This window comes from Oncorhynchus kisutch, linkage group LG18, assembly GCF_002021735.2.
Source record: "Oncorhynchus kisutch isolate 150728-3 linkage group LG18, Okis_V2, whole genome shotgun sequence".
Classification (NCBI taxonomy): Eukaryota; Metazoa; Chordata; class Actinopteri; order Salmoniformes; family Salmonidae; genus Oncorhynchus; species Oncorhynchus kisutch.
In genome coordinates this window covers 56524423-56552400 of record NC_034191.2, presented here as the reverse complement: position 1 = coordinate 56552400, position 27978 = coordinate 56524423, and the positions used below count along the sequence as shown (strand labels likewise).

The 27978-nt window shown below is 42.5% G+C and overlaps 1 protein-coding gene across 1 annotated transcript; it reads right to left on the bottom strand.

Moving 5' to 3' along the window:
* Window positions 1–493: 493 nt before the first annotated feature.
* On the bottom strand, window positions 494–27978 carry LOC109908738 (kinesin-1 heavy chain-like). The gene is made up of 25 exons (XM_020507402.2): window positions 27491–27978; window positions 21506–21593; window positions 21303–21376; window positions 20926–21030; window positions 20672–20720; window positions 17126–17181; window positions 16623–16710; window positions 16175–16299; window positions 13691–13795; window positions 13095–13240; window positions 12355–12503; window positions 11391–11581; window positions 11061–11129; window positions 9825–10031; window positions 9359–9502; window positions 8910–9098; window positions 8551–8668; window positions 6179–6234; window positions 5794–5903; window positions 5583–5684; window positions 5272–5404; window positions 4243–4347; window positions 3618–3834; window positions 3264–3393; window positions 494–3027 (listed from the first exon to the last, which is right to left on the bottom strand). Exons 1-24 carry the CDS (start codon window positions 27614–27616, stop codon window positions 3275–3277), a joined length of 2871 nt encoding a protein of 956 aa, XP_020362991.1. The 5' UTR covers window positions 27617–27978; the 3' UTR covers window positions 494–3027; window positions 3264–3274.

The following is a 27978-nucleotide window of genomic DNA, read 5'->3' as shown; positions in this document are numbered from 1 at the left end:
CAATTACTGAAAACATATCACCAAAATGTACAATAGCTTGTTTTTTCCACTCATCAGATTCCGTTATTTGATAGTGTGTGACTGTACCATAGCGTGCTCTGCTGGTGTGAATGGGCCAGTGCATCCAACGGCCCATTACCTGCTACAGAATGCAGGTAATCTACTGGTATGGCTGGGCAATCAATGCCATGAGCAACAAGCATTTTTAAACTACGTGTACTATTATCAGACAAGGGCGTAGTCTTGACTCAGTATGATATATGGACCCCATCCTTTCCATGTGATACAATCCTAAAAACTCAAACCAAGAGGCAACATTCACTTTTAACAAAGAAGCAGGTTTATCAACTTCCACTGGCCTCCGAGTTGCCGATTTTCCTCTCCATTTCGCTTCTCAATTCATTGATTTTGGAAAGCAAGGTTGGGGAGCGTTTCCTTCCCGTTCCTGATGAAAAAAAGTTGACCACGATAAATGAGTAAGCAGTGCACGGACTTCTCTCTTTGAGACTTTATTGGTTTCAACTCTAGGGTAAAATCTTGGGAACCAAGGCTACAGAAAGCACTTGAGGATAACGATGTGCAGAACACTGCAATGCATTGATCTCCCTAGGGTTATATATAAAATATACACACACAATTTGCATCATACACAGACAGTGCCGACCATCGTAACCTGGCCAGACCACAAGTTCTCAGACAATCATTTGATTATTAGTTTACAAACCAAAGACAGAACAACTCCGGTTATGCTTCGCTTATTTGTGTTTTTCCTTTTGCAGAAAAGGAGCAGAATCGGTATTTGAGCGGTCCTTTATGGCAGGTACAGTTATGACACTTAAAGAGTTGTAATCCAAGATACATTTCAAAAAGTGCTTCAGGCTAAATTTTCAACTTCAAATATCACACATGACAAACCAAAAGTCAGACTGATTCGTTAGTTTTAGTTTGTTTTACTTTTTGCAGGTCCCACTCCCTCACCTTAAACCTTCTTCACAATAACTGATCCATATTGCACTCACTATAGTCAGGTCTGTACAGCACTGGGCTATTACCAGACAGTCTTCGCAGATGCTTCAGTTTTACACAGTATTGGGAAGGAAGGACAATGTTTTGGATCATTTCATTTTCTAAGCAATGGAGGATACAAAATAGTCAAATCAATAACGGTAAACAAAAACAACAATTTAGGTAGTTAAACAAAATGGCAGCGTCTAAAGCTTTCATCCTGCCTACACACCAATAAATAACTCAGATGCCATCTATCGACTGTAGCTAGGGGAGGATGGTGTTATGAAGATTGGTGACTGCGTGGACAAGACAGGCTCCGTTCCTACATCCACATTAGCATCCCACTTAGAATGTAATCTTGTTAACTAGACACAATTAGAAGGAGACAAGGTTACTTAGAATGAAGCAATGCATTGGCTAGTTTGGGCATGTGAGTGTTGACGCAGATCCCAATTCACCAGTCCCCCAAGCAAACCCCTGCATACAAGAGGCAGGTGTGCAGAGTCATAAAATTAAAAAGTTGGGCTGCTGAAGAATTTTGATGACAGATTCAGACACCGATGAAAAAAGTTGAATACAGAGAGGAAAAACAGAATCACTCAAATATATGCCCAAACCACACAACTACACAGGCAGTAGGCACAGAAACAAGACACTATGAAACTCATGATTGGGCTAAAGTGAGGGGCTCATACGAGTTCTCACACAAACTACTACACACTAACCAATGGGGGGGAAAGGGAGGAAAAAAAGTTTAAAACCCATTTCTATATTTTTGCCGGAGAACATTTGTTTAAACGTCATCTTCGATATAGAGCATTATCTAACATGTCCTTATGATAGGCGAAGTAGAGGGATACGCTGGCATAGTGACACATCATATACTTGACAAATTCATCAGGACAGTCAAGCATCTAGAACAATCTTTTTGTGGTCCGAGAAGTAATCTTTCCACTGACGGTACTTTTCTCTTCAGTGATAACATTGACATCACTAGGACAAGACGTGTTGCATTTTATCAAAGGGGTTACGAAGCACTTGCATGTGCTGGTATTGATATACATTGATAGGGAACATTGCAGTTCAACCATTATAAAATGTCATCATACAGTATGTTAACATGGACTGAATAGCTTGGACTTAGATAGGTGTGACACTGAAGCAGCTTCATTTTCCAATGTGAAAAAAAAATCTCACTTTTTGCCATTCGCCTCACAGTTGTCCTATCCAACAGGATTCATCTCAAATGGCACCCTATTCCCCATTTAGTGCACTACTTTTGACCAAGCTCTTGTAGTGCATTAGAAAGAGAACGGGGTGCCATTTGGGAGTCATTTTCTGTCAATCACAAGTGCATGGTCCGGGAAGATGTCTTCTACTACAGCATTTTAGCCCCGTAAGAAACAAACGTCAAAGAGAAAGTAAAAATGTCAGTGCTCAATCTAACTGTACAATAGGACAGTAGTGTATTTGTATAGCTTTGATAAAGCTTATTTTAATCTAGACAGCAGGGTTAATTTGATGATATACTGTACATGGATAATCAGGCTAGGATGCTTCTCAACAGATTTTCCAAACTTTTGTCTTTAAAAAAAAAAAAAAAACATCTTATATTTTTTGGGGGAGAACCTGCGACAACATACATTCAACGTGGCAAAGTGCAGACTAAAACCTTTTAGGACATTAATGGGACACACTGCTGTGCGACAGATAAAATGGAAGAGCTACGAGTACGCGTTATTAGTTACATGTTGTTCATGTCGCCAGGCGCCAAGATCGCACTTTTATTCTATTGTTTGATCTTTGTCTTTTGTTTTGTAAGGAAATCAATTTCATTCAAACAAAAAGGATCAGGAAAAATAACTGTACAGCCTGTGTCTATTTCATATAGATTATAAACGTTGATACTGGAAGAATCGTCCCATGTCATGTGACAAGTTCTGTGTAGTGGAATGCCAGCTCCTGTGGGTGATCTTTGCATCTTAGTATGACTGTGAATATGTTTATCTTCTTCAGCAACTGAAGGACAAAGAGAGACAGAAGACAAAATGAGTGGAGGAAAAGCAAGACTTGTTTAAGCTTTGACTGGTCTATAACAAAAAAAACAGGGCCGTGTTCAGTAGTAAATCTGTTAGCAACGGAAAACGAGTATCTGTGTTCTTATTGGACAAATTCAGGTAGTGCCTCACAGTTTCAAAACATTTTCTAACCAAGCGAACTGGCTCAGTAAAGTCTTCTGAGAGGCCTCGACTTACTTCTCGTTCCTTCATTGCGTGGCCCCTCCTCCTCTGATGGAGGTGGGCTGGTTGTTGAAGAGCCCAGTCCGGTTGACGTTGGGGTGGGTGGGGGATGCCACAGGAGGCTGGCCAGGCCGGATAGGTTTGGCTGGGGAGTACAGAGGCACAACCAAGTTTACATACCATCAAAGGAACACTATTGGCATCACTATTTAGCGTCTGAAAAGACCAAACTGTAATGTAAGTGTATTTATAGAACAAAGGACAGATCTCTCCGGGGGGGGAAAAAAACAAGCGTTAAACCTGTGAATATGAATGACTGTGTGTGTATGAATACATGTGTTTATGCCTGTGTGTGTGCTCGCTCCTCACCAATCTGAGCCGAGTGGCCCCTCCTGGCCATGTTCTTAGCCCTGACGGCCTCCTTGATGCGGTCCACCTCCAGCTGGTAACGTTTGCGGTCACGTGCAGCGTTCTCTTTGGCCTCCTTCAGGGCAGACTCCAGGGCCTTGACCCGCTCAGCTGTAGCACGCAGGCGCTTCTCCAGTTTAGGAAGCTCACAGCGCAGGTCGGCATTATCACGCACCAGCTGGAGGGGGGGTAGTGAGTGAGTGAAATAGACAGGGGACCAAACATACAGGTTTCACTCACTAATTAATTTGTTCTTTCTTTCAGTCACATTGCAGTTGTCCTTGGTATCTTTTCGACGTGTGACGAACATTTGTGTTGACAGAAGAGTACTTGTATCTTGGAGTAATTTGGCATGTCTGTAACAGAGCCTTCCATTACAATAAAGGGCTCTGATCTGTGCCACAGAATGAACAGGCATAGAACCCATTGCGGCATCGTTGAAATGAATGGGGCCGTGCATTCTACTCATTCTAATTTTGTGGTCTGTACCTGCTTACTGACTTTAGTGAACCATACCATTCGATCATAGCAGGATACTTCTCTGCCATGGAAGAACTCATAACATCAGATGTATGCGTTTGTTTACCTGTTTGTGGACTTTTGTAAGCTGTTCCAGGTTGTTCTCCAGAAATGATATCTTCTGTTTCTGAGCAGCACTGCCCCCTGTATCATCAGAGTCCATCTCAGCACTCTGCAGAAAACATACATTACTGAACATTTTGTTTTACAGCACATGTATCATTCACTCTCCATTTATTTATCATTTATGAGACACACGCTTCTCCATTTTCTGTAAAAGGCACCAATAAAGCCACAAGTTCAGAGTTTGAAATGAGCACTGGGAAGCAGTAAATTAATATACCACATTAATATGCCTTTCACTGACCCATAGACTTTCAAGGTTGGAATGTTGGTACCATCACAAATACCACATTTGTGACTCAGAGCTGATAAATAGGACTTTTAATCTAACTTATTAATGTGATCCAGGGTCATGCGTTCTCTCCTCTCCATCTTATCTATGTGAGCCAGCTAGAGCCTGAAGCCCGAGGGTTGGTGAAGAACCTCATAATAGTCTCTGAATCACAGCAGCATAGCAGGTGCGTCCCGAATGGCACCTTATTCCCTATATAGCGCACTACCTTGGAGCCTATGAGCCCTGGTCAAAAGCAGTCCACTATAAAAAGAGAATAGGGCGCCATTTGGGACACAGAGACAGCATCTTATTTAAATCTTCACCTTTGAAGAAGAGAACTTCAGGCTGACCTAGTTACCAAAGCCTCCCTCTTTTGTCTGGTGCGGAGGTTCATTAAACATTCAACAGGGTAACAGGCCAGGGTTAGAAGGGAACAGTTTTATTTAACGGAAAAGTCTACACCTGCTGTATTCGGCGCATGCAACATCAAATTAGATTTGAACGTGGATCCCGCACTCTCCCGGTGATGATGGTACTGTGCAATATAAGGGCAATATTATGTGAATGTTGTTCATTACACAGGGCTGATAAAGTAACTGATTCATATGATTCCTTCTAGGGTCTTTCTAAAAATGCTAATATGAGGGGAGGGGGGTGGTGCATCTCTCGCTTGTAAAAAGCAAACTCAGTGTGCTTTACCTTCTTGACTCTGGTAGCCAGGTCCTGAACAAACAGCTTTCTGAGATTGTGTAGGGTCTGGAGCTCCTTAGCCACAGTCTCCTCCAGTCCCTTCAAGTCTTGTCTGGCCTGCTCTCTCCTGTCCTGCATCACCCTGTAACACACACACAACCAGATCGGTGACTCCCCATTGCCACGTCACCGTTGTTCATATGGCTGCAGACAGTCATTTATTTCTTCTCATTTATGCAGCGAAATCAGCTAAGGACAAATGATAGTGTGTGAATATTGATTGTGTGTGTACGATGGCAACCGGATGGGTGTTTACGCACGTGAGCTCGTGCAGCTTGCGGCTCTTCTCCTGGTCGGTGGACTTGAGCTTCTCGTGTTCCACCCTCAGGCGCTTCTGCTCCAGCACGATCTCTTGGTTCAGACTGGAGAGAGACAGATACAGACATAGTGAGACAGAATCTAACTAGAAAATAACATTTGTTCCATGTGTCCAATGGGCCTCAAGGATTTAATGTGCGCGTGTTCCCTTACTCCTGCAGCTCAGTGATGAGTTTCTCCTTGCTGTCCAGCTCGTCTCTCAGGCTGCTGATCTGTTTCTGATGGGCCTCACGGTGAGACTGGATCTGATGCTCAACTGCCTCCTAGGAACAACAAATATATTACAACTAAGTATCAACACAATATAATAGTCTTTTTTACCAGACACTTATCTACCGGGACTTTCATAGCAGTCAACTTTTGACTAAAGATATATATTTGGTATATTTATCCAATACAGGAATCAAATATACAATCATGGAGAATCTTGTAGACAAATGCAACTGATTACAAACAAAAAAAGTTAGAATAATATGGATAACCAGTTATCAAGTGAGGAAAGAATAGCCTGTCAGGAAAAATCCACTGTTGGTCATACCTTTACTTCAGTGGCAGTTTGGACCTCGTTCTCCTTCTCCATAGCCTGGACTTTCTCTGTGAGGGGAGAAAAGTAGATGTGTGTCAGCAATCATTTCACCACTAGATAGTGATATACTGTTCAGGGCTCGACATACAGGGCAGCCCGCTTGCCCGGGAAGGTTTGGGGAAACCCCCCGGGCCAGTTGATCTTCCCTGTCCGTAGTCCGATCGAGCTAGTGAAAAAAAATATTGTAATAATGCCATCTATAATCTAAGCTATAAAATGTATTCAAAAACAGATGGATTCCCGAAGCTGTTTGCTATTCCGATTATTTATCACAAGGGCACTGCACACATATAGCCTATAATCTGTCGGGCAGAGAGTGTGCAGCTCTCAAACAGCTGGTTGTTGTGTGGAGCAGCTCACCGAAGACCCGACAGCGGTAGGGTGCAGGAAAGATGTTCAAAGTTATGATATATACCAGTAAATACTAAGGCAAGAACGCAAGCCAGGTATTTAAAAAGTTCAAAATATTGGTTGAATATTTGCGATGAGCAATTTAGTCATCTTGGAATAGCCTACCTTGAAAATTTTCTCTAGGCTATTTGGTCCTTGAAAAAGACATTGAAGTTATGGTAGCCGATTTAGAAGTTCTGCAGCTCCAATATATATTAAACAAAAATATAAAACGCAACATGTAAAGTGTTGGTGCCATGTTCCATGAGCTGAAATAAATAAAATCCCAGAAATGTTACAAATGCACAAGAAGCTTATTTGTCTTAAATTGTGCGCAAATTTGTTTACATCCCTGGTAGTGAGCATTTCTCCTTTACCAAGATAATCCATCCACCTGACAGGTGTGACATATCAAGAAGCGGATTCAAAGCATGATCATTACACAGGTGCACCTTGTACTGGGGACAATTTAAAAAAGGCCACTCTAAAATGTGCAGTTGTCACAGCACAATGCCACAGATGTCTCAAGTGTTGAGGGAGCGTGCAATTGACAGATGTCTCAAGTGTTAAGGGAGCGTGCAATTGACATGCTGACTGCAGGAATATCCAACAGAACTGTTGCCAGATAATTTAAATGTTAATTTCTCTACCATAAGCCGCCTCCAACATAGTTTTAGAGAATTTGGGTAGTACGTTCAACCGGCCTCACAACCACAGACCAGAACTTCCACGTCCGGCTTTTTCACCTGTGGAATCATCTGAGACCAACCACCTTGATAGTTGATGAAACTGAGGAGTAGTTCTGTCTGTAATCCCTTTTGTGGGGGAAAAAAATATTCTGTTTGGCCGTCTGGCTCCCCAGTGTGTGTGCCTACGCGCTCCCAGGCCCACCCATGGTTGTGCCTCTGCCCAGTCATGTGAAACCATAGATTAGGGCCAAATAAATACACTTTTTTTTTTTACATGTACTGATTTCCTTAAATTAACTGTAACTCAGCAAAACCGTTGAAATTGTTGCATGTTGCGTTTGTATTTTTGTTCAGTATAATTATTCTGCGATTTCATTTCAGGCCTCGAAGCGGCAATATGTAGCAGCTTTCCTTTGTTTCCCGCCATTTCTATTGAAGGGTGTCGCGCTGACCTGTTGCGGTTATTATGAGCAAGATGACATTAAAGCCAACATTCGACTTGCTTTTCCATACAAAGCGTTCTATTATAAAAGGAACACGTTTTTTTGGTCGCTTTCATTTGAAAACATGATAAAATAACATCTCAAATGGCGAGTGACTATCTACCACATGGACAGGCTTCATTAGAACGTTTGTGTCGGGAGCATGCTGTCTATTTAGTAAGGCAATGCCCACATTCTGACATATTTTAGCATGTAAAAATAATGTGAATGTCAATGCAGAATGCCATTGGATAGGCCTATTAAAGAAAGTATTATTCTTAGTGGTAACGCATACTTTTTTTCTGCATCATTTTCTTTTTTTCTATAAGCTATTACAACAATTAAATATAAAATGTAGGTAATTGAAAATTACAATGAAGTACTTGAAAAATTCCTTGAAAGTCCTTGAATTTGACATACTAATGTCTGTATGAACCCTGTATAGGCTACTTGCTCAATCCAGAAATGAAAGAAAATCACCTGAAAGATAAAATCACCTAAAATTATGAACAAATCATTCGTTTTCCTGTCAGATCTTGACCCCGGCACAGTAGCTTTCAGTTGGCACTGACCCAGGTGTGCCACTAGCAAATTTACCTGAATGTCAAGCCCTGCTGTTGAAAAGAATATATAAAAATACACAGTTCAATAACGAATGTGTTATGTGCCATCTTGGGGACAGGTCTTCCTCGGTTAAGAGGGATCTTCCTATTTGAATAAAGGACGAATAAATTATTTTAAAAAATGTAAAAGTTGTAGTCACCCTGAGTGCTGATCTTGACCAGCTCCTCGTTCAGAGAGTCGACGTTCTCCTCCAGCTGTCTCTTCTTCTGCTCCACATTCTGAAGGTACTCCGTCAGGGACTTGATCTTAGCCTCGTGCTTGAAGAGACAGCGAGAGAAAGTGAAAAGGTAGCAATAAATGGAACCAGGGTTGGGGTCGATTCCATTTAATTCAGTGAATTCAGGAGGTAAACTGTAATCACATTCCCAATCCAAATTTTCCTCATTGCTTTTCATTCAATGAATTGAAATAGACGTGATTAGAATTGAATTTGAGTGACAGCCACCCAGTGACACACTCCCCGAGCCCTCTGTTCCAGGTGACGTCAACAATGGTTACCTGGGAGATGCGTAGCTGACAGCCGGCCAGCTCCTTCTCGTTCTCGTCCATCTTCTGGTTGCTCTCAGCCTGGGTGCTCTCCAGCTGTTTGCTGCGTTTCACCATGGTCTTCACCTCCGACTTCATCTTACTGATGTACAGACGAGCCACCGTAAACTCCTCGTCTATCAGACCACTGCCCTCATGTTGCTGGGAGGGGGAGAAAGGGGGAGAAGGCGAGGAAAGGCACAAATGTTAGACTCAAATGTCACCGTGCAAAAGTCATGCATCAGACAGTTTAACTAATGCATAGCTTAAGAGGAGGTTACGTAAGTTTGGGATGAGGTTAGGTATGGTTTGCGATGAGGTTAAATGGTACATAAGAGCCACACAGGCTCCCCCTCCCAAAAGTATCCCAATCCTGGGCTTCCATTCCATGACTGGCTGGTGTGGCACTGAATGAAGTGTACCTTGATGTCGTTGCTGCCCACGGCGATGCCTATCTCTACCAGGTCTTTGAGCAGCGATGACATCATCTCAGTTACCCTCTTCTTCTGGTGGTTGGTCATCTCCTTCAGCTTCTGCAGCTCAGAGTCAATGGACACCAGGATACTCTGAGGAGGACAAACAGGACAGGTTGATTTCACAAAATGCCAACCAACTTTGTTCACAATGCAGTGAACTCCTACATAGTATTCAACTCCATGCCTGGAGGGCCAAAACACTTATGGCTTTTGTTATTTTATTCTAATCAGGGACTTAATGATTCAACAGCTGACCTGGGACACTAGCTGGGTGGACGAGCTAATCAATGACATTGTACCTGTAACCCTGATTGTTAATTGATTAATCTTTAAAATCCTAGAATTTCCTGTTCAGTTCATATCATATTTTCATTAATTTTTTCCCCGTAACATTGTGTAAAATAAAACAAACCGATTTCTGGTTGAGCTCCTCACTGAGAGCCTCAAACTCCTTGGTCTTGTTTTCCACCTCCTGACTCTTCTGGTCGTAGTTAACAGCCAGCTCCTCCAGGGCCTGAAGCACCTCTTTCACCTCCTCCTTGGACGCCTCATTTTCAGACTGCAGACGGTTCAGCTCCACCTGCAGGTTGTCGTGGTCACGACGTGACGAGGCCAGCAGCTGGAGAAGGAACAGAGTTTTCAGTAGGGAGAAAACATTTTGAAACAGATACCGTAGGTGGGAGGTATTAACTTGTCCAATAGGAATTAACTTGGCCAATAAGATGGATGTATGCTTTCTGTTGCAGAACATTATGCTATGTGCCCTACTGAAAACAACCCAGGCCTAACAATGAATAAGTCCCTACTCATTCTGAACATTCATCTGTAATTAAAATCCAGTGTACTGAAGGCTGAGTTGAGAGTGTTAAAGCTCAGAAACATCGTAGGATTGTCAAACGTTTGAGTGTCGGCAGTCAATCTCGTGTTCACACCGCAAAGACCTTGGAAGTCATCAGCCACTCAGCCTTATTAAAATACTCCAAACCAGAAGGTGGCAGTAGCGTTATCCGTGCGCATTGGTCTAGATTCCAAGCTATCTGCACTAATGTTGCTCATTTGTACAAAGCTAGCAAGCTAAGGACACTACACTAACAGGCAGCTGTTTCATGGAAACTAGCTAATCCATTGTGATTTAATTATGTCAATACTAGCTACAGTGGTTAGCTAGTTTGGAGGAACTACTTAGCATTTTGTGCATTGCATCTGTGTACTTTGACCAAACCAAAGAGCACAAACCCCCATAAAGCAAAGACAAGATGTTGGCAACTGACAAGCATTGCGGTTCTACAAGTAGAATCGGTAGGTTCATCGCTCCCGGGTCAGCATGCAGCAGGTACCACTTCCATTCAGGCAAGAGAAGGGAGGGCCTCCCACTGTGATAAGTATATATCGGCAGTCTATCGGTAGTGAGATTCTCATTGTGTTTCATGCTTTAGGATGTCAGATTCTCGCCAGGATGAGCAGCAGGCTGAGAGGTGCCTCTTTAACCCAGCTGTGTCTGGGTGAACAGTCAGCTAACAGCTTGACCCCATCTCTGGGCCCTGATGAGCCTATACAGGCAGATTGATGGCCTAGTTAACAGAATGGCCCAGCAGGGGGGCAGTAAATGCACGGCAGGGGGGGGTGCAAAATAGAGGAGGGGGTTTACCTCCTCCTGGTCCAGCATCTGCTGCTTCAGTTTCTCTGCCAGCTGGCTCTGCTGGTTGATCTCATCATCCTGTTGGAGGGAGAGAGAAGAGCGAGAGATAAAGGAAGGGGGAGAGAGAGTAAGGAGGGGGGAGAGAGAAAAAGGAGGGGGGAGAGAGAGAAAAAGGAGGGGGGAGAGAGAGAGAAAAAGGAGGGGGGAGAGAGGGGTGTTTTTGAGACCAAAGTGTTATCAAGGAAAACCTATATCGTCAGTAAAACATATTTTAAATGACTACGTCATTGAAATCTTTATGGCACCCTAGGGTTGCAGTGTGATGCTCTGCTCCCTTACCTTATCATCCAGCTGCTTGTAGAGTTTAGACAGCTCAGCCTCGCACTTCTCTTTCTCTGCGTCAGTCAGTTTAACCCCTGGGATGCTGGGCGAGGGGGTCATCTTTTCATTATTCACCACGTTGTCTAGAGCCTGGACCTCAGCATTAGCCTTCTCCTTGTCAAACTGCTCCTCCACCGGCACACTCTCACCTACAGGAGGCAGCACAGAGGGATGGCGGGATGAAGGGAGAGGGAAAAATTAACACCTGCCAAATGTGGGTGGATTTAGGTATTGGTGCATCAGAATATCTATTTTACCAGTCATGTTTGCGGGTGGTGAATTTGCAGTGCTCTACAATACAACCATTACATTAGCAAGTAAAAAGTACAAAGTTAATAATGAGCACGTGCGAATCGTTTTGTTCACAAGTTCGGTTGTTTTTCAACTTTAGGACTCAAGTGGCCCTGTTACCACAGTAACCCCCCCTTAAAGGGGCAGTTAAAAAAAAATTCTCATCTGATATTTTGGTTAAAAGACTAGGGTCCCGAAAAAGGTAATAAAATGTAGCAATATACTATATTACTTCTTAAAAATACATGTCATGTTTTAGAAACATTACAAAGCATAATCTGTTTATTTTAAATTGCATTTTTTTGTTTTTATGTAATTATGGCAAAAAAATATTTGGGCTGCTAAAAGATATGAGTGGCTGGTAGATTTAAAAAATATATATATTTACCACAGTGGCTGGTGGACCTTAAAGTACATTTTAGGCCCTGGTTAGAGAAGACAGCTTCTGTAGTATCTACTCAACAGGCAGACCATTTTCTGGGTCATATGTGTTATTGCAACAAAAACTGTTTGCTCTAAACGCGATTTCCATTGCAAGTGCACTAATGAACACAACCCTGTTCATACCTATTCATGATATAATCAATTATCCTAGAACAACAACTGAAGAACTACTTATTTTTTCTCTCACCGTTTCTCCAGCGGTTGAGTTCGTTCTCCAGCCAGGTGACGGTGCTCCTCAAGGTCGTGTTCTTCGCCTTTTCTCTTTCATACTTCTTCTTCCACTGTTCTGCCGTCAGCTCCACGTTCAGACACACTGTGTTCTTAATGGTCTTTGCTCTGAGGTAACACAACGGTTACCTTTCAGAGTGGCAGTGCGTTTGACAAGTCAACCACTTCCGACCACTCAAAGCATATAGCAGTACATTCACGCCATTGCTAACATCATACTAAGCATAGAGAACCAATAATTCTATTTAATTCTGTGGTACCTTCATTCAATTGACATTTATAACACTTCCGTCCACTGACTGACTTTAACACTATTGATTCTGGGTCATTTACAGATTTACAGCATTGTTTCTCAACTCAGTTACTAGTAGACACGGGGGTACCTGTCCAATCCACACCAGGGTGCTTTGGAAGACTCAGAAGTATCCAGTATCCAGCTTTTGTCATATTAATGTAAAAAAAAAAAGTTTTTCTTTGCATTTTAGCTAACCCTAACCTAATTCTCCAAACCTGCTACATTAATTATCCTAAACAAAGAGGTGTAATGGGTTAATTTGACAAAAGCTGGATGCCTTCTAGCCATGACCGGAGAACATAGGCCTAATGATCCGTTGTATAGAGGGGGTAGTCCAGACAGATTAAAATGTTATTGGGGGTACAGTAACCAAATAAAATACAGTCCAGGGGCTGAGAGCGTACCTCTGTCCGAACATCAGTGTGGACTTGGTCTCAGCCTCGTTGTAGGCAGAAGGTGAGGCACAGATGACCATGGTGGTCCTACAGTTACCACCCAGAGAGTCCTGCAGGATACGGGTCATCTTACTGTCTCTGTATGGGACATAGGTCTGGAGAGAGGAGGGGGGAGAGTGACATGAGCTTCACAGTCAATCTACAATACTAATCGCTTTTTCCTGGAGGGTAATACATTAAAGCCTGGTCCCAGATCTGTGTGTGCCATCTAGCCAATTCATTGGCTCATGTACTGAAAACGTACATTTTATAAGTGCAGCAGCTTTGACTTACGGCAAGATTGGTATGGTGCTTTTGTGCTTGACACGTGCATATTTACCCCACCACCCTATTCCAAAATGTCCTCATCCAATATGTACTCCATCTCCTCCCCTACTGCTAAAACAGCTGTTTGTTGACATCTGAGTCCCAAATGGCACCCTACTCCCTGTATACTGCACAACTTTTCAAAAGAAGTACACTACGTAAGGGATAGGGTGCCATTTGGGACGCAATCATTCTCCCCAGCACCAAGTGAGCCGAGTGAAGTGTTATGGTCATCTCACCGAGCCTTCAGCCAGAGCAGAGATGACGTTGCCCAGTGCAGACAGGGACTTGTTGATGTTTTTAGCTTCTTCCAGCACCGCACCCTCCGCTCCAGTTTTACCCACCTACACACACACACACACACACAAAATTTAGGAGATCACAATCCACCACACAATCCACCCTCATGACAACACTAGTACAAGAGCGTATCACTTGAGTTCATATTAGATCAGAAAATTCTAAGATAAACATGGTTCCTAAATGGCATCCTATTCCCGATTTAGTGGTACACGAGAGATAGATCTATAGATATATATAATTAATAGGGAAACGGGTGCCAGTGTGTCCCCTATATTCATTTAGCAGCAGGACCTGCCGTCACTCAAAATATATATTTTTTATTATTAAATCCCTCATGCAGTCATCATAATTGTATGTTTAAATCACTATGTCTAACAAATCCCTTTGTATTTAATGAAAATAAATCCTAAATATATTTTTCGCAATTTATTTTCCTGAGCCTCCTTCGGCCCTTGAAATGCTCAGTTTGATCGTGTGGGAATTAGGAAACAAGTTTGAAGATATTTACATTCCCAGCCCTGATTGGCTAATAGGATGTGTAGAGCCACCCCCCTTAGACCAATGACTGTTTGTCTGGGTATCATAAATCCGTTCACATTGTGACGTCATGAGGTGGGACAAAAAGGTTTTTAAACGGGAAGTCTGCACGGCCCCTTTAAATATTTCTTCCAGATGTGCTTTTAGTGCACAATTTTTGCAATTAAACCCCTTTTCTACCCGAGTCAGAATAACTCATGGATACAAATTGGAAGTCTGCATATGCAGTTTGAATAAAGTTGCTACTTAGCGTTAGGACAATTGTTAACTAGCGTAAGCGCAATGAATGGTGCTAATGCTAGTTAGCAATGGCTTCCGAAACTACATGCAGACATAACATTTTGACATTTGCATTTCAGTCATTTAACAGACGCTCTTACCCAGTGCGACTTAATGGACAAATTAGGGATGAGTGCCTTGCTCAAGGACACAGGCAGAGTTTTCAACTAGTTGGCTCAGGGATTCGAACCAGCGACCTTTACTGGCCCAACGCTACCTGCCACCTAAAATAAATGGTATCCATGAGTTCATCCGACTCTGGGTAAGCAGAAAAAGGGCTTAACTGCCAAAATCTCACACTATACCTTTAAGGTCAGGGTGACAAATTAAAAAGTATATTTGTTGCAAAATGAGTGAGCAGTGGCGCAAATAAGAGCCATGAGCGTACAGCCACCACTTGCTCCTCATCTCCCTACAGTGCAGCAGCTACCATCAAATTACATTTCAGATGGTGTCAACATAATTACATTTTCAAGCATTTGAGTATGATGTGCTTTTAAAAAGTCCCCAGAAGTGACCTTCTCACAGTCCTACTTTAAAAAAAAGGTACCCCACAAATCCTAGGGGAAACACCGAGGGTGCTATGTGCACTATGTAGGGGATACGGTGCCATTTTGCTTCGCAGCCCATATCTGATTAAGGTAGATAATGCTGCCAAAACACACTGGTCTTAACAAAGAAAATACAGGAGACCACAACAAACATTGATGTAACAAAAACTGATTATGAAAGAGGGCCACAAAGCATGTTAATGGCTTTGCTTGATCTTAATGCCATCCTGCGGATTATCATCAGATTAATAATAAACAGATTACTGCTGTTGTCGTGTGAGTAATGAGTAACAGATGTGCTGAACACTCGAGGCGATCCAAGATGTGGTGGTACAAGTACGTGGCCTTGTCCAAGCCAGAACAGCCTATAGGGCAGAAGCACATCACCTATTTCTGCAGCTTGACGTACAAGTACACCCCATGGACAGGATCTTGATCCATGGCCTTCGATGTGGTCGGCTAGTTAGTTCACTGTGACCAAATGCTCAAATCAATAGCAGCGTGTTAGGCTATATGTACAGTACAGCGACAGTAGGAGAAAGCAGGCGTTGCACAAAAGTTTTATTTTATGTTTATTGTTGGACATAGGACTGTATAAACGCCTGCAAATCAGCCGAGTGATTGGAAATCTGTTCCAAAGTATTCCCACGCATAATAGAGAGATAGACTGTATATGAAATGTAAGCAAGGTTTGAAAGGATGATGTTTCAGCCAAGTATTATCTCTGTTTGGGCTTCTTGTTGTCAATTTGTAGTCCACAAATTATTTGTATGTGTGTTCCGGAACCCTAACCATCCACTCAAGAAAAAAAATGCCAGAGGTCGAACATAGTTGATAATCGTTGGCTTATGCTACGTCCTGATTTTTCACAAGTGTGACCATGCAATCTACAGTCATGCATTTAAAAGCATAGGACTGACGTAACCACAGACTGGAGTGAGTTACAGCAATTGTAAAATCTATGCAAAAACACACTTCTGAAAAAGGGTGAATGATCGGAACACAGGCACAGAGGAAGGAAGGCACAGAGAGAAAAATAAGATGGAGACGTACTTTTTCGCTCCCGGCCAAATCGACAAGGTAGAGCTTGCCGCTGAGTTTCTGCTCTGTAGCAGTGTTTTCCTGCTTCACATTGATCTGGAAGATACTATGACTTCTGGAGCTGTGCTCGTTCATGTCTGGAACACACACACACACACGTTAACACACAAATCTAATGCCAACAGCAATATTTATTCATAACTAGGGTCTACAGTTTTTCCTGGTTCCTGGTCAGAAAAACTCCCGGCCCTAGTTATGTAATGGATGTGTAATTGCATCCCAAATGGCACCCTATCTCCTTATGGACCCTGGTCAAAAGTAGTCACAATCAAGGGAATAGGGTGCCATTTAGGACGTAGCCTGACACTGCTGTGTGAGATTGTCTTGGTTGATCAGGAGATCCATTGAGGAGGATGATGAACCCATGAGAAGCAGCAGGGACTGTGTTGGACTGACTCACTTGTGACGGCAACGTGCCGGTTGGATTTGCCCTCGTCAATAGTATCCATGACCTCGTCGGGGCTGCACACAAAGCGCTCGGTACACCCCTAGGGACACACAGAGAACCAAGGAACAACTATTTAATTTGACATGGTAGACGTTCAAAGACAAAGAAGCGATTATGGATACATTTTTTTGTTGACATTGGCATTAAAGTCGTGGACAATCCGGAAGTTAAATCGGTATTGTAAGTCCTTTAAACTTTCTCCAAACTACACATCCGAAATAGCACCCTATTCCCTATAGTGCACTACTTCTGACCAGCACCCATATATCAAAAGTAGTGCACTACAAAGGGAATTGGGTGCCATGTGACCCACAACCATTCTTCCAATTGATCTATAGGCAATCCATCATTCTCTTCATCTACTGAACTGTCTCATCAATTCATCCCCCTGACCAAACATTCATGAATCTATGGTACCATTATAGATGGTTTGGTTCACTTGATCTGTGCCTCACCTTGACATAGGGCACCCTGTTCTTATCCTCATGTACAGACAGGTTGTTCTTTGTTACTGCAGAGAGGGGAAAAAAAAAAAGAAAAAAAAAGATTTTATTATTGCAGTTATTTCAGGTTGTTGATCAACGTTGTAACAAGGAATCATCACCAGGCAAGCGCCTGCATTTAAAGGGATACTTGGCATCGGAGGCCCTTTATCTACTTGCTCCCGAATGGCGCAGCGGTCTAAGTCACTGCATCTCAGTGCTAGAGGCATCACTACAGACCCTTGTTCGATCCCGGGCTGTATCGCAACCGGCCATGATCAGGAGTCCCAGTGGCCCAGTGTCGTACGTGTTAGGGGAGGGTTTGGCCGGGGTAGGCCGTCATTGTAAAATATGAATTTGTTCTTAACCGACTTGACTAGTTAAAAAGGTTAAATAAAAAATGTGATAAAAATCTACTTCTGCAGAGTCCAATGAACTCATGGATACCATTTGTATGTTTCTGCGTGCAGTTTGAAGGAAGTTGCTAACTAGCGCAATTGCTAGCTAGCGCAATGACGAAGTCTATGGGTATCTGCTAGCATAAACTCCCACTATTGTACTAATGCTAGTTAACATTGACTCGCAAAACAACCTCTAACTTCCTTCATATTGGACACAGGGACATACAAATGGTATCCACGAGTTAATCTGGCTCTGGGGGAGTAGATAATCGGCATACAGAGTTTGGGCGGAATATCACTGGTCGCGCAGCGAGAGCATGCTCCTCAAACAGTGGTTTGTGTGTGGAGTAAAATAACGGTTTTCCAGCAGAAAAGGGGGATACCTAGTCAGTTGTCCATCTGAATATATTCAACAGAAATGTGTCTTCCGCATTAATCCAACCACTCTGTATCAGAGAGGTGCGGGAGCTGCCTTAATCGACATGTCTTCCGCGCCCGGGGAATAGTGGGTTAACAGTGCATGCTGACACGGTCGCCAGGTGTACAGTGTTTCCTCCGACACATTGGTGCGGCTGGCTATTGTATCAAGAAGCAGTGCGGCTTGGTTGGGTTTCGGGGTGACACGGCTCTCGAACTTCGCCTCTCCCAAGTCCGTACGGGAGTTGCAGCGATGAGACAAGACTTACTACCAATTGGATACTGCGAAATTGGGTAGAAAAGGGGGTAAATAAATAAATAGTACTGTTGGGAGATCTGGAGAGACTGGGTCAGTCAATTACTAATACTCTTAGTAAAAGTATATATATATATATACACATACATACAACTCGCAATCTGTAGATTTTTTTATTTTAAAGATTGAAATTGTATGTTAAACATCACAGCATAGTTGAAAGATCTATGGTGAAATCCGAAGAGGGTGGCCAGCAGAGAGAGATGGGATGGGCTGAGGGTTGGGATGTGGAATTGGAGACAAGTGGGAGTGGAGATGCTGGGCGGGGGATAGAATGACGGTCAAAGATTAAAGTTAAAAAAATACAAATAAAAAACAAATAAAACATAACAAGTCAGTTTAAATGACACTGAGGGGGAGTGACATTACATTTAATGCCGGTATGTCTGAGGCTGATGCCGTGCAGGTGTTCGTACACATGCATATACACACACACTCTCATTCAAATGCACACATGTGAACATACACGTAAACCTTGACCCTGGTTGCTCCTGTGTGTCGTTTTGGATGCGAGTCTGTTAGATGATTCATGTGATGTAGTTGTTTAGAGGCTTCACTGCGAGTATATTGTATGTTTTAAATATTAAATAAAAACACATTTTTAAAAATGAGATCGCCTATAGTCACATCATGCAGCCCATATATGTTTTGATTTCTAAGACATTCTATGGTTTATCATTCACAACTAAAGTTGCCAAATATCTCTAAATCTAGTGTTTTACATTCAACATAGCGAACTGGCTCCGGAATGGAAAAAATATCTGTTCCATTTTATTCAGCTAAGTTCAATTATATTCTTCTCACTATAAAATAATATAATATTAAATAATGGCACATCTGGTCAGCTAAATTAACAAGCCTACAGTCAATGGCATGGAGCATAGCTAGATAACATATCTTCTTCTGAAATACATTTTCTTCATATCATAATGTTTCTTTAGACCAGACTAAAATAAATAATGGGTTTATTGTGATTGTGTATATTCAATTGATTTAGACTTTTTTTAAATATGTTTTTATGTCGAAGTTCCAAAGGTGCGCATCACCGGCTAACATGCAGCTTGATTGCGTGGAGCCCCGGAGATACTAAACGTGTTTATGTTAAATAACGGTAAATTACCTCGAGATCGGCAGACTTTTGCATGACAATAACTGTCTGACAAAATGTCATGACCGCCACAGCCCTAGGTCAAGTGCATCCGATTTCCTTTGGTCATCCTTGAGATTTCGCTACAATTTGATTGGAGTGCACCTGTGGCCAATTAAATTGTTTGGACATGATTTAGAAAGAGACAACCATCTAGATAAGGTCTCACAGTTGACAGTTCATGTCAGAGCAGACACTATACCATGAAGTTAAAGGAACCGTCTGAAGATCTCCGAGATATCATTTAGGAGGCGTATATCTGGGAAAAGGTATCAAACAAGTTCTACAGTGTTGAACGTTTGATAGACCATCATTGGTAAATTGAAAAAAAGATGTAACTACCCATACTATGCCTAGAGCTGGCCATCCGACCAAACTGTCAGAACTACAGAGTTCCTTGGCTAATCCAGGAGAACCTGCCAGAAGGAAAACAGTCTCTACAGCACTTCACCAATCTGGGCTATATAATGGGAGTGGCCAGACGGAAGCCACTCCTGAGAAAAAGGCAAGACTGGAGTTTGCAAAAAGGCATGTGAGAGAGCATAAAGCAAAGGATTCTGTGGTCTAATGAGAGAAAAACGATTACTTTTCGGCCTCAAATGAGAAATCCAGGCACAGCTCATCACCAATCTAACACAATTCTTACCGTGAAGCATAGCAATGTCAGCATCATGCTATGGGGATGCTTTTCAGCGGCAGGGACGGGAAGAATGGTAAGGATAAAGCAAACAGTGAGCGGTGCCAAATACAGGCAAACGCCTAATGGGAACCTGCATCGGGGTGCAAATGACCTTAGACTGGGGGTGAATATTTAAGTTCCAACAGGACAATGACCCCAAGCATACAACCAAAGCAACGCTGAAACGGCTTCAGAACAAAAATGTGAAAGCCCTTGAACTGCCCAGCTAAAGCCCAGACTTGAATCCCATTGAAAATCTGTGGAAACACTTGAAGATTTCTGTTCACCACCGCTTCCTATATAACATAACAGAGCTTAAGGAAATCTGCAAAGAAGAATAGGAGAAAATCCACATGTGCAAAGCTGATAAACAAGTATTGACTTATGGGTGTGAATACATTTCTGTATTTCAAATCGATTTAAATCCATTTAGAATTCAGGCTGTAAGACAACAAAATATGGAATAAGTCAAAGGGGTATGAATACTTTCTGAAGGCACTGTATATCTCCAGAATGGTCAAATGAGGATGCCTGCTGTGCCACAACACACAGTACATACCATCTAGTAGGTCCTTGATCCTGTCCAGGTAAATCTCAAAATATGAAACCTGCAACAGAGAAACCTCTGATTAGAAACAATCCTGCTGTGCAGTCTTTTTTTAGTAGTATTATGTAGCCGATATGGAATAACTAGCTAATCAGCGCCCAGTGAGGGACGGACGGGCAGAATGTACTCGGTCATAGGTTTATTAAAAATGTCCAATTCGCAATAGAAGCACTTGAGGCCAGCTGTGTGGTTGAAGTGCTCCATACCTTGATATGGAACTCTAGGTTCTCATCCATGGAGTAGATGTAGTTGAAGATGTCCTGGACTATTCTGGGGATGATCCCCATACCATCCGGGTCATGGAGGCTACCCTTTACAGGACACAGACAGGTTCCCGTCAATCATAGAACAGTTGAAAGCAGGGTTGGAGTCAATTCCGTTTCAATACCGTCATATCAGGAAGTACACTTAAATTCCAATTCCAATATTACTTAAGGTCCTTCTATGAGAAAAAATGTGGAATTGAAATTTGTTGTCTTCCTGATGTGATTGTATTGAAATGGAATTGACCCCAACGCTGGTTGAAAGCATTTGACCTTTGACCAAACGCATTACGCATGTATTGTATAGGCCTTTCACTCACCTCCATGGTGTGCGTTTTTCCAGACGATGTCTGCCCAAAGGCAAATATAGTCCCATTGTAGCCATCAAGCACATCTGTGTACAGAGGGAAAATACATGGAGAACGTATTAAAAGCATCACTTTAAAACTGCCAAAAGGTTCACACTGCTAGCACAGCACCAGAGCTAGCTACCTGAAGACACGCTGTATCCATCCTTCCTTACCTTTAACTATCTTTTGAGCAGAGGCTTTGTACATCTGCTCCTGTGTCGTATTGGACCCGAACACTCGGTCAAACATGAACGGTTTACCCTGTAGGACAATAGGTAAAAGTGAATCGGCAACAAAGGATACCTATAGTATATTTGTACAAGAATGGCAAGAATGATAAGAAATGTGACGAGGGAAAATGTCTAAACAGAAACTTGTTCTAAGGTTGACATTTACTTGAGGCCTATTTTCTGTGGTAGCATAGGTCTACTGATATAGCCTCCTAACCTGTTATACAAGGTGTGTATATTGTATAGGCCTACTACCCAGGCATATATATAGATATTAGACATTTGACCTCCATTTTAGTACCTGACCAATGACCATTATTCTGTAATGAACAAATCAACCAACAATTGAAATACCGGTAGACAGGTATTCAAAACAGGCACAAGAGATTACATTAGCCGTCCCAGCAGGTCAATGAGAAACACCACAGTATACGGTATTCACCACCAGACCAACTAAGTCCAAACACAGCCTTTTCAAAATGAGGTTTGTGTCCACTAATGGACTCCTTTGTAAAGAGATCCACTGCACACTAGACCAAGGCTGAGTCCCAAATGGCAGCCTATTCCTTATACAGCGCAATGGATGGGACCTGGTCTAAAGTAGTGCACTATATAGGGAATAAGGTGTCATTTGGGATGTAGCCCTGGCCTTTCCCCTTCTCAGTGTGACTAAGGGCCAGAGACAGCTAAGAAACATCAGCATCCTCCCTCTGTGTCTCTGCTTTACTGACTGGCAACTGATCAGCAGGGCACTTCAGGCTCTTCATTTGACAGCAGCAGCCAATATCAATCATTACAGTGTACATCAGAGGGAGTTCTTTAGGATGACACAGCGTTCCCTCTATCATTGTATAGGCGGGACCTCTAGAAGCCTACTTTACCTTGTTCGGAGAACAAATGTTTTAATTGAGTTAGCCTACTTTAAAAAACTGTGCATTGAAAGAGAAAATGTCTACTTTCCTTGGCCAAATGAAAGTCATTAAAGAGTATGGGAAAATAAAATGGAATACTCAAACTACAGTGCAGTAGCTAAAACAGTTTGGGAATTAAAACCTACAGAAGCTTTCCTTGTGGGTAACATTATGTTCATAGGCTATCTGCCAGCATAATTGGAAACAACCTGTAAGGTTATTTTTTATGAAAAGTTGTGTGCTGCTGACATTCATACTGTATCGCTGTGTGAGAGTGATGGTGTTAGAGCAGCAACGTGGTCTCCAAGCACTTCGTATTATTCTGTATAAATCCGAGACACTCCATCTCATATTATATAAAACAAATGGAAATTTGTACAATATGTTACAAATTTTCTAAAACGTACAGTGTCGCGGATTTGCAAACTATATGTTACAAATTCCAATTTGTTGTTGCTAACATTGGCTAGGTGGCTAACGCTAACATTAGCTAGCTCTAAGTGTTAAGGTTAGGAGTTTGGTTAAGGGGTTAGCCAAAATGCTAAGTAGTTGCAAAGTAGCTAAAAGGCTAAAGTTGTTCGTGATGAGATTCGTACAAGCAACCTTTGGGTTGCTAGACGTTCACATTATATGTCCACCCCGAGCCAGCATCCGTACTTTTGTTTTTGCCTTAAGTAACCTTCTGTTTGATGTAACCATACCAAATGTAACATATCATCCTAATTTGAGTGACCCGGATTTACATTTACTATGTTACGTCTAGTCTGAGACTAGTCTGAGTAGGACTAAATGATCCACTACAGTTCCTCTATCTACAACCCTAGCAATAGTCTGACGACCTCGATCCGAATCTTTGTTTGCATTCTGATTCTCCCCCTTTTCCCGAAGCGTGCACTTGTACACTTTCTCACATGGAATAACAATGGTGGAAACTCTCTCCAGCCAATGCTTGAACCAATCCAATGCTTTTAAATCCATGACGGAACGTGTGCAGGGGCACACTTCAGGAGAAGGGTGGAGAATCGGGACGCAGCCTTTGTGTTGTGCTGCTATGGGCTGTGCATAGCTGAGCACTGACAAAATAGTCTTTATCTATGGTTCTGCTGCCTTGACACCGACGTGGGGTGTCCTCATTCTGAATGATCACTTTGACTATGTGCCTGTGAGCACCACCAAAATGCCAGCCAAGGACTAGGCTTATATGGTAGTAGTGATGGGTTGCACCATTCTATTAGGAAGCCTTGGTGGTGTCCCAAATGGCACCCTATTCTGTATGCAGTGTGCTACTTTTGACCAGGGCCCATAGTGCACTACATAAGGAATAGGATGCCATTTGGGACACTGACTTGATTTTACTTGATTCTCCTGTGCTGGCACCAAACAGAGCCATTCTAAAGAAGAAGTACTTCTAAAGAAGTAGAACAAAAAGCATATCAATTATACTGAGCTTCAGGCAGAGCTACAGTGGGGGGGGGGGTCAATGTAAATAGTCTGGGTGGCCAATTGATTAATTGCTCAGTAGTCTGTTTTATGGCTTGGGGGTAGAAGCTGTTAAGGAGCCTTTTGGTCCTGGACTTGGCGCTCTGGTACTGCTTGCTGTGTTGTAACAGGGAGAACAGTCTGTGACTTGGGTGACTGGAGTATGACAATTTTTGGGGTCATTTTCTATTAAGTTATCTTTACTTAAGTATGATAATTTTCTTAAGTATGATCCCCCCCATGTTAAAAGGATAGTTCACCCAAATGACATGTTGGTTTCCTTATGTCAGCAATCCATGCTTTGATTTTGTTGTCCACCATTTTAAATGTTAACTTTTTAGCATTTGTGGCACAAATCCAATGCAAGTCAATGGTATCCATATTAGCATTTTGACACTTCATGTCCAAATTATCCAAAGTATGTAAATATGTATTGTGTAACTCAATGATATTACTTAGAGGATGTGGATATGAAGCACGGAAATGTTAATATCGATACCACACATTGGATTTGTAAGACAGTGCCGGGTAAACAAAACCAAATCATGGGTTCCTGTCCTACTTTGTCCATTAACTGCTTAGAGGTTAAGGAAACAAATGTAATTTTGTAATTTGGGTGATCTATCCCTTTAACAACATTGTGGGTGCGGGATTCTTTAAAAAAGTTCACCTAATAGCAGGAACAGCACCATCTAGTGGTCAGAACATGGAACCTACAGGATGTAGGATGGGACATGGCTTTGACCATTTATTTGGATTCCTCATGTCTTACTCATTGTTAGAAAGAAAAAAAGTATGGTACAAATCAGCTGTTAGGTAATATTATATGAATCCTATACATTAACATGAGCAATTTGGATGGAATCCGTTACAATTTGATCTCTGAGAAATCAAGCTAACTCAACAAAATAATGTTGCAGGAATGCTAATCTTATCCATTTCTAACTACAAAAATGATTTTAGAACAATCTGAGATGGTGAGTGTCATGGCTTGCTGAAATGAGATGGAACAACCCATAAAGGAAATGACTTCATCATCAGACTGACACAGGCTTTTATATGTCAGTGTCCCAAATGGCACCCTATCCCTATTGCTCTGGTCATAAGTAGTACAATACTGCGACAAAAATGGCACCCTATCCCCAGGGCTCTGGTCATAAGTAGTGCACTATGTAGGGAATACGGTGCCATTTGTGACACAGCTTATTCCACAGTTTTGATTCCTGCCAGTGCCTGCAGCCAGCCAACCTCTTAGATTGTGGATCTAATACTATACCACAGTCTCCCTGCTGTCCTCCATTACTGGACTATAAACTGGCCAATTTGTCTCTGTGTGCCTGCTTCTCTGAAAAGCACAATCCATCGCTCCTAGCAGAGAAGAGGAGGGTTGTTGAACTAGAATGAGCATGATGCTGACTGATAGAAACAGCTGGAATGTCAGGTTTTAGGCAAGCCACACACCCCAATCTTCCAGCACATCAGGGTCAGTCTATGGGCCATGATTGATGTACAGTATTTGGGTAGTCTTGCCATGGGTAACACTAGGGTTGCCAATGGGATTATAGGTTACCCTGTGGCAGTAGCTGGACATCTCATAAAAGGTTAAAGAGGCCAATGTTATTCAAATGAACGCAAAGGCAGAGACTGGTCAACACCAACAAAAGATGTATCCTTCCCAGGGATGTCCACCCTTGCTAATGCTACTAGTGGGTCCAACCCTACTTTTGACCAGAGCCCCTGTCAAAAGTAGGGAATAGTGCCATTTGGGCCTCATACCCTGAGGTCTGGGTGGATGTACTAGGAAGTAGGCTAAGCATAGTGAGCTTCTATTAAAAGAAATCTGGACAAAGAAATGTTTCCAGTAGTCACTGCCTACTCAAATGACATGACATCCCTCCCCCATAAAAACACCACACCCCTCATCCATCCATTCAACTGTTCCCAGTTACACTGTAAAATAGAATGTGCCAATGACAACATAAGTCTCTCTCTGTCTCTCTCATAGGGAGGAATGTTGTGGGACACATTGCGCCCAGCACCCCATGCTCTATATTGGGTATGGCCCCAGTCAAAAGTAGTGCACTATATAGGGAATAGGGTGTCATTAAGACACATGGTTTCCGCTTCCAGAGAGATAGGAAAGAAAAGGAAAATATTATTTCTTAGTTTAGTATAAATAAGCCTGACAATTTATCTTTCAAAGATGAAGAAAGTTAAGCTGCTGTGGATCATATGTTATGCTTGGGGCCAAAAGTTTTGTTCCTAACCACATGACATAACAAATGTGTATTCAGTCACTATGACCAGATGCCACACCCTTAGCTTCTACAGTACAGTTGACACTGTTGTTGGGACTTCTTTCTCCAGTTTTCAACCTCCATTCACTCACATCTCTTTGGGAAATGTTAAAAAAGGGTTTATCATTTATGAAACTAACATCATTAGGGCTACAGAATTGAGGGAAGTGTTTGGGCTTTTATTGTGCTAAGTTCTTGTAACTTAGAAGTCCATAAAGTTTGTCCCAGCAGTTATGGTCGTTGTCATTTTCCTTTTTACAAGGCCATGGAAGGGGTGGGGTAGTGTACTGAGCAGGTGAGATCACCTGACTCCAAGTTTTCTATCCTAGTATTGCACCCCAAATTGTTATTCCAGAACAAAGCACCGGCTCTATGCTACCGTATCTGAAGTCAGTTACCGGGAAATTACATTTGTAGTAAATTGTCGGGCCTAGTTAGTTAAACCATTCAATACGCCCAAAAAATGACAGCTGTCAATGAGGCAGGGTAGCTTAGTGGTTAGAGCGTTGGACTAGTAACCGGAAGGTTGCAAGTTCAAACCCCCGAGCTGACAAGGTACAAATATGTCGTTTTGCCCCTGAACAGGCAGTTAACCCACTGTTCCTAGGCCGTCATTGAAAGTAAGAATTTGTTAACTGACTTGCCTAGTTAAATAAAGGTATAAAAAAAAGAAAAGGCGATGGCATCTGCGACGTGGCTATCCCTAGTTAGCTAAGGTTAGTAACTAGCTACTATTTCAATAACGCACAAGGGACGGATAGTTACATACACATTTGTGCGATCATAAGTAGGTAGCCAACTCCGAAAATAGGGCTGGGAGTTGAGATACAGGATTGATAGCCAAATCAGTTGTTCGGCCATCCCCTCTTAAGCTAGTTACACTTCTTCAAATTCCAGTCAATGAATAAGTAGGCCGCGGACATAACTTACTTTAGCTAACGAGTTAGCTGCTAGTTCAAATTAGACGGCAAGACAAACAGTAGCTAGCTAGCGGAGTTAACGTTAGCTGGCGCTCAATGGTGTTGCGGGCGTCATGTGTTGTGAATCGATTCGAGATTCATGCGAAATTGTAGCTATTTGAATGTGATACATCAATATGGCTAGGTATTATGAGAAAGGGTAAATAAAGTGCCCTTGCAAGCTAACGTTAGCTAGCTAGTTAGTGCTTAGCTAGCTAACGTTACAAAGGCCGGGGACTGTTTTCGTAGGCCAATGTTTGCCGTGTTTGAACGCCAACTCACCGAGATAGACACTTGATCCTCCCCTGTAAACTTGGGTATGTATTTATCCCCTCTCTCCACCTCTGACTTGTTCAATGGTCTGAAACGGCACATCACTTTGATGGTGCATTCCGCCGGGTCCACCATCTTCGCCGCCGCTGTGAATGAATGGAGTCACACCAGACAAGCTCCTGCGGCTGCTAGCTAACTGCTACCACAGAAGAAGCGCCCGATCGATCACCCCTGTGGGAGGCAAAGCGATGCCGCACCCAGTGAATGTTGGCTTAGTTTGGTCAATCTCTCCCCTCCTCGTAAAACGTAGCAAGTCGACTATTAATCAGACATATTTTTTTTTTTTAAAGACACCCATTCAAAAGATGGAAGTCATGTTGACGACCCGGCTGTAAAGTACTGTACTCTGACTTGCTCTTCGAGTCGGGAGGGATCCCTGTGTATGCGGGTCTGAACAGAGAGGAAGAAGCGAAGCGAGAGGTATAACTAGACCCAAA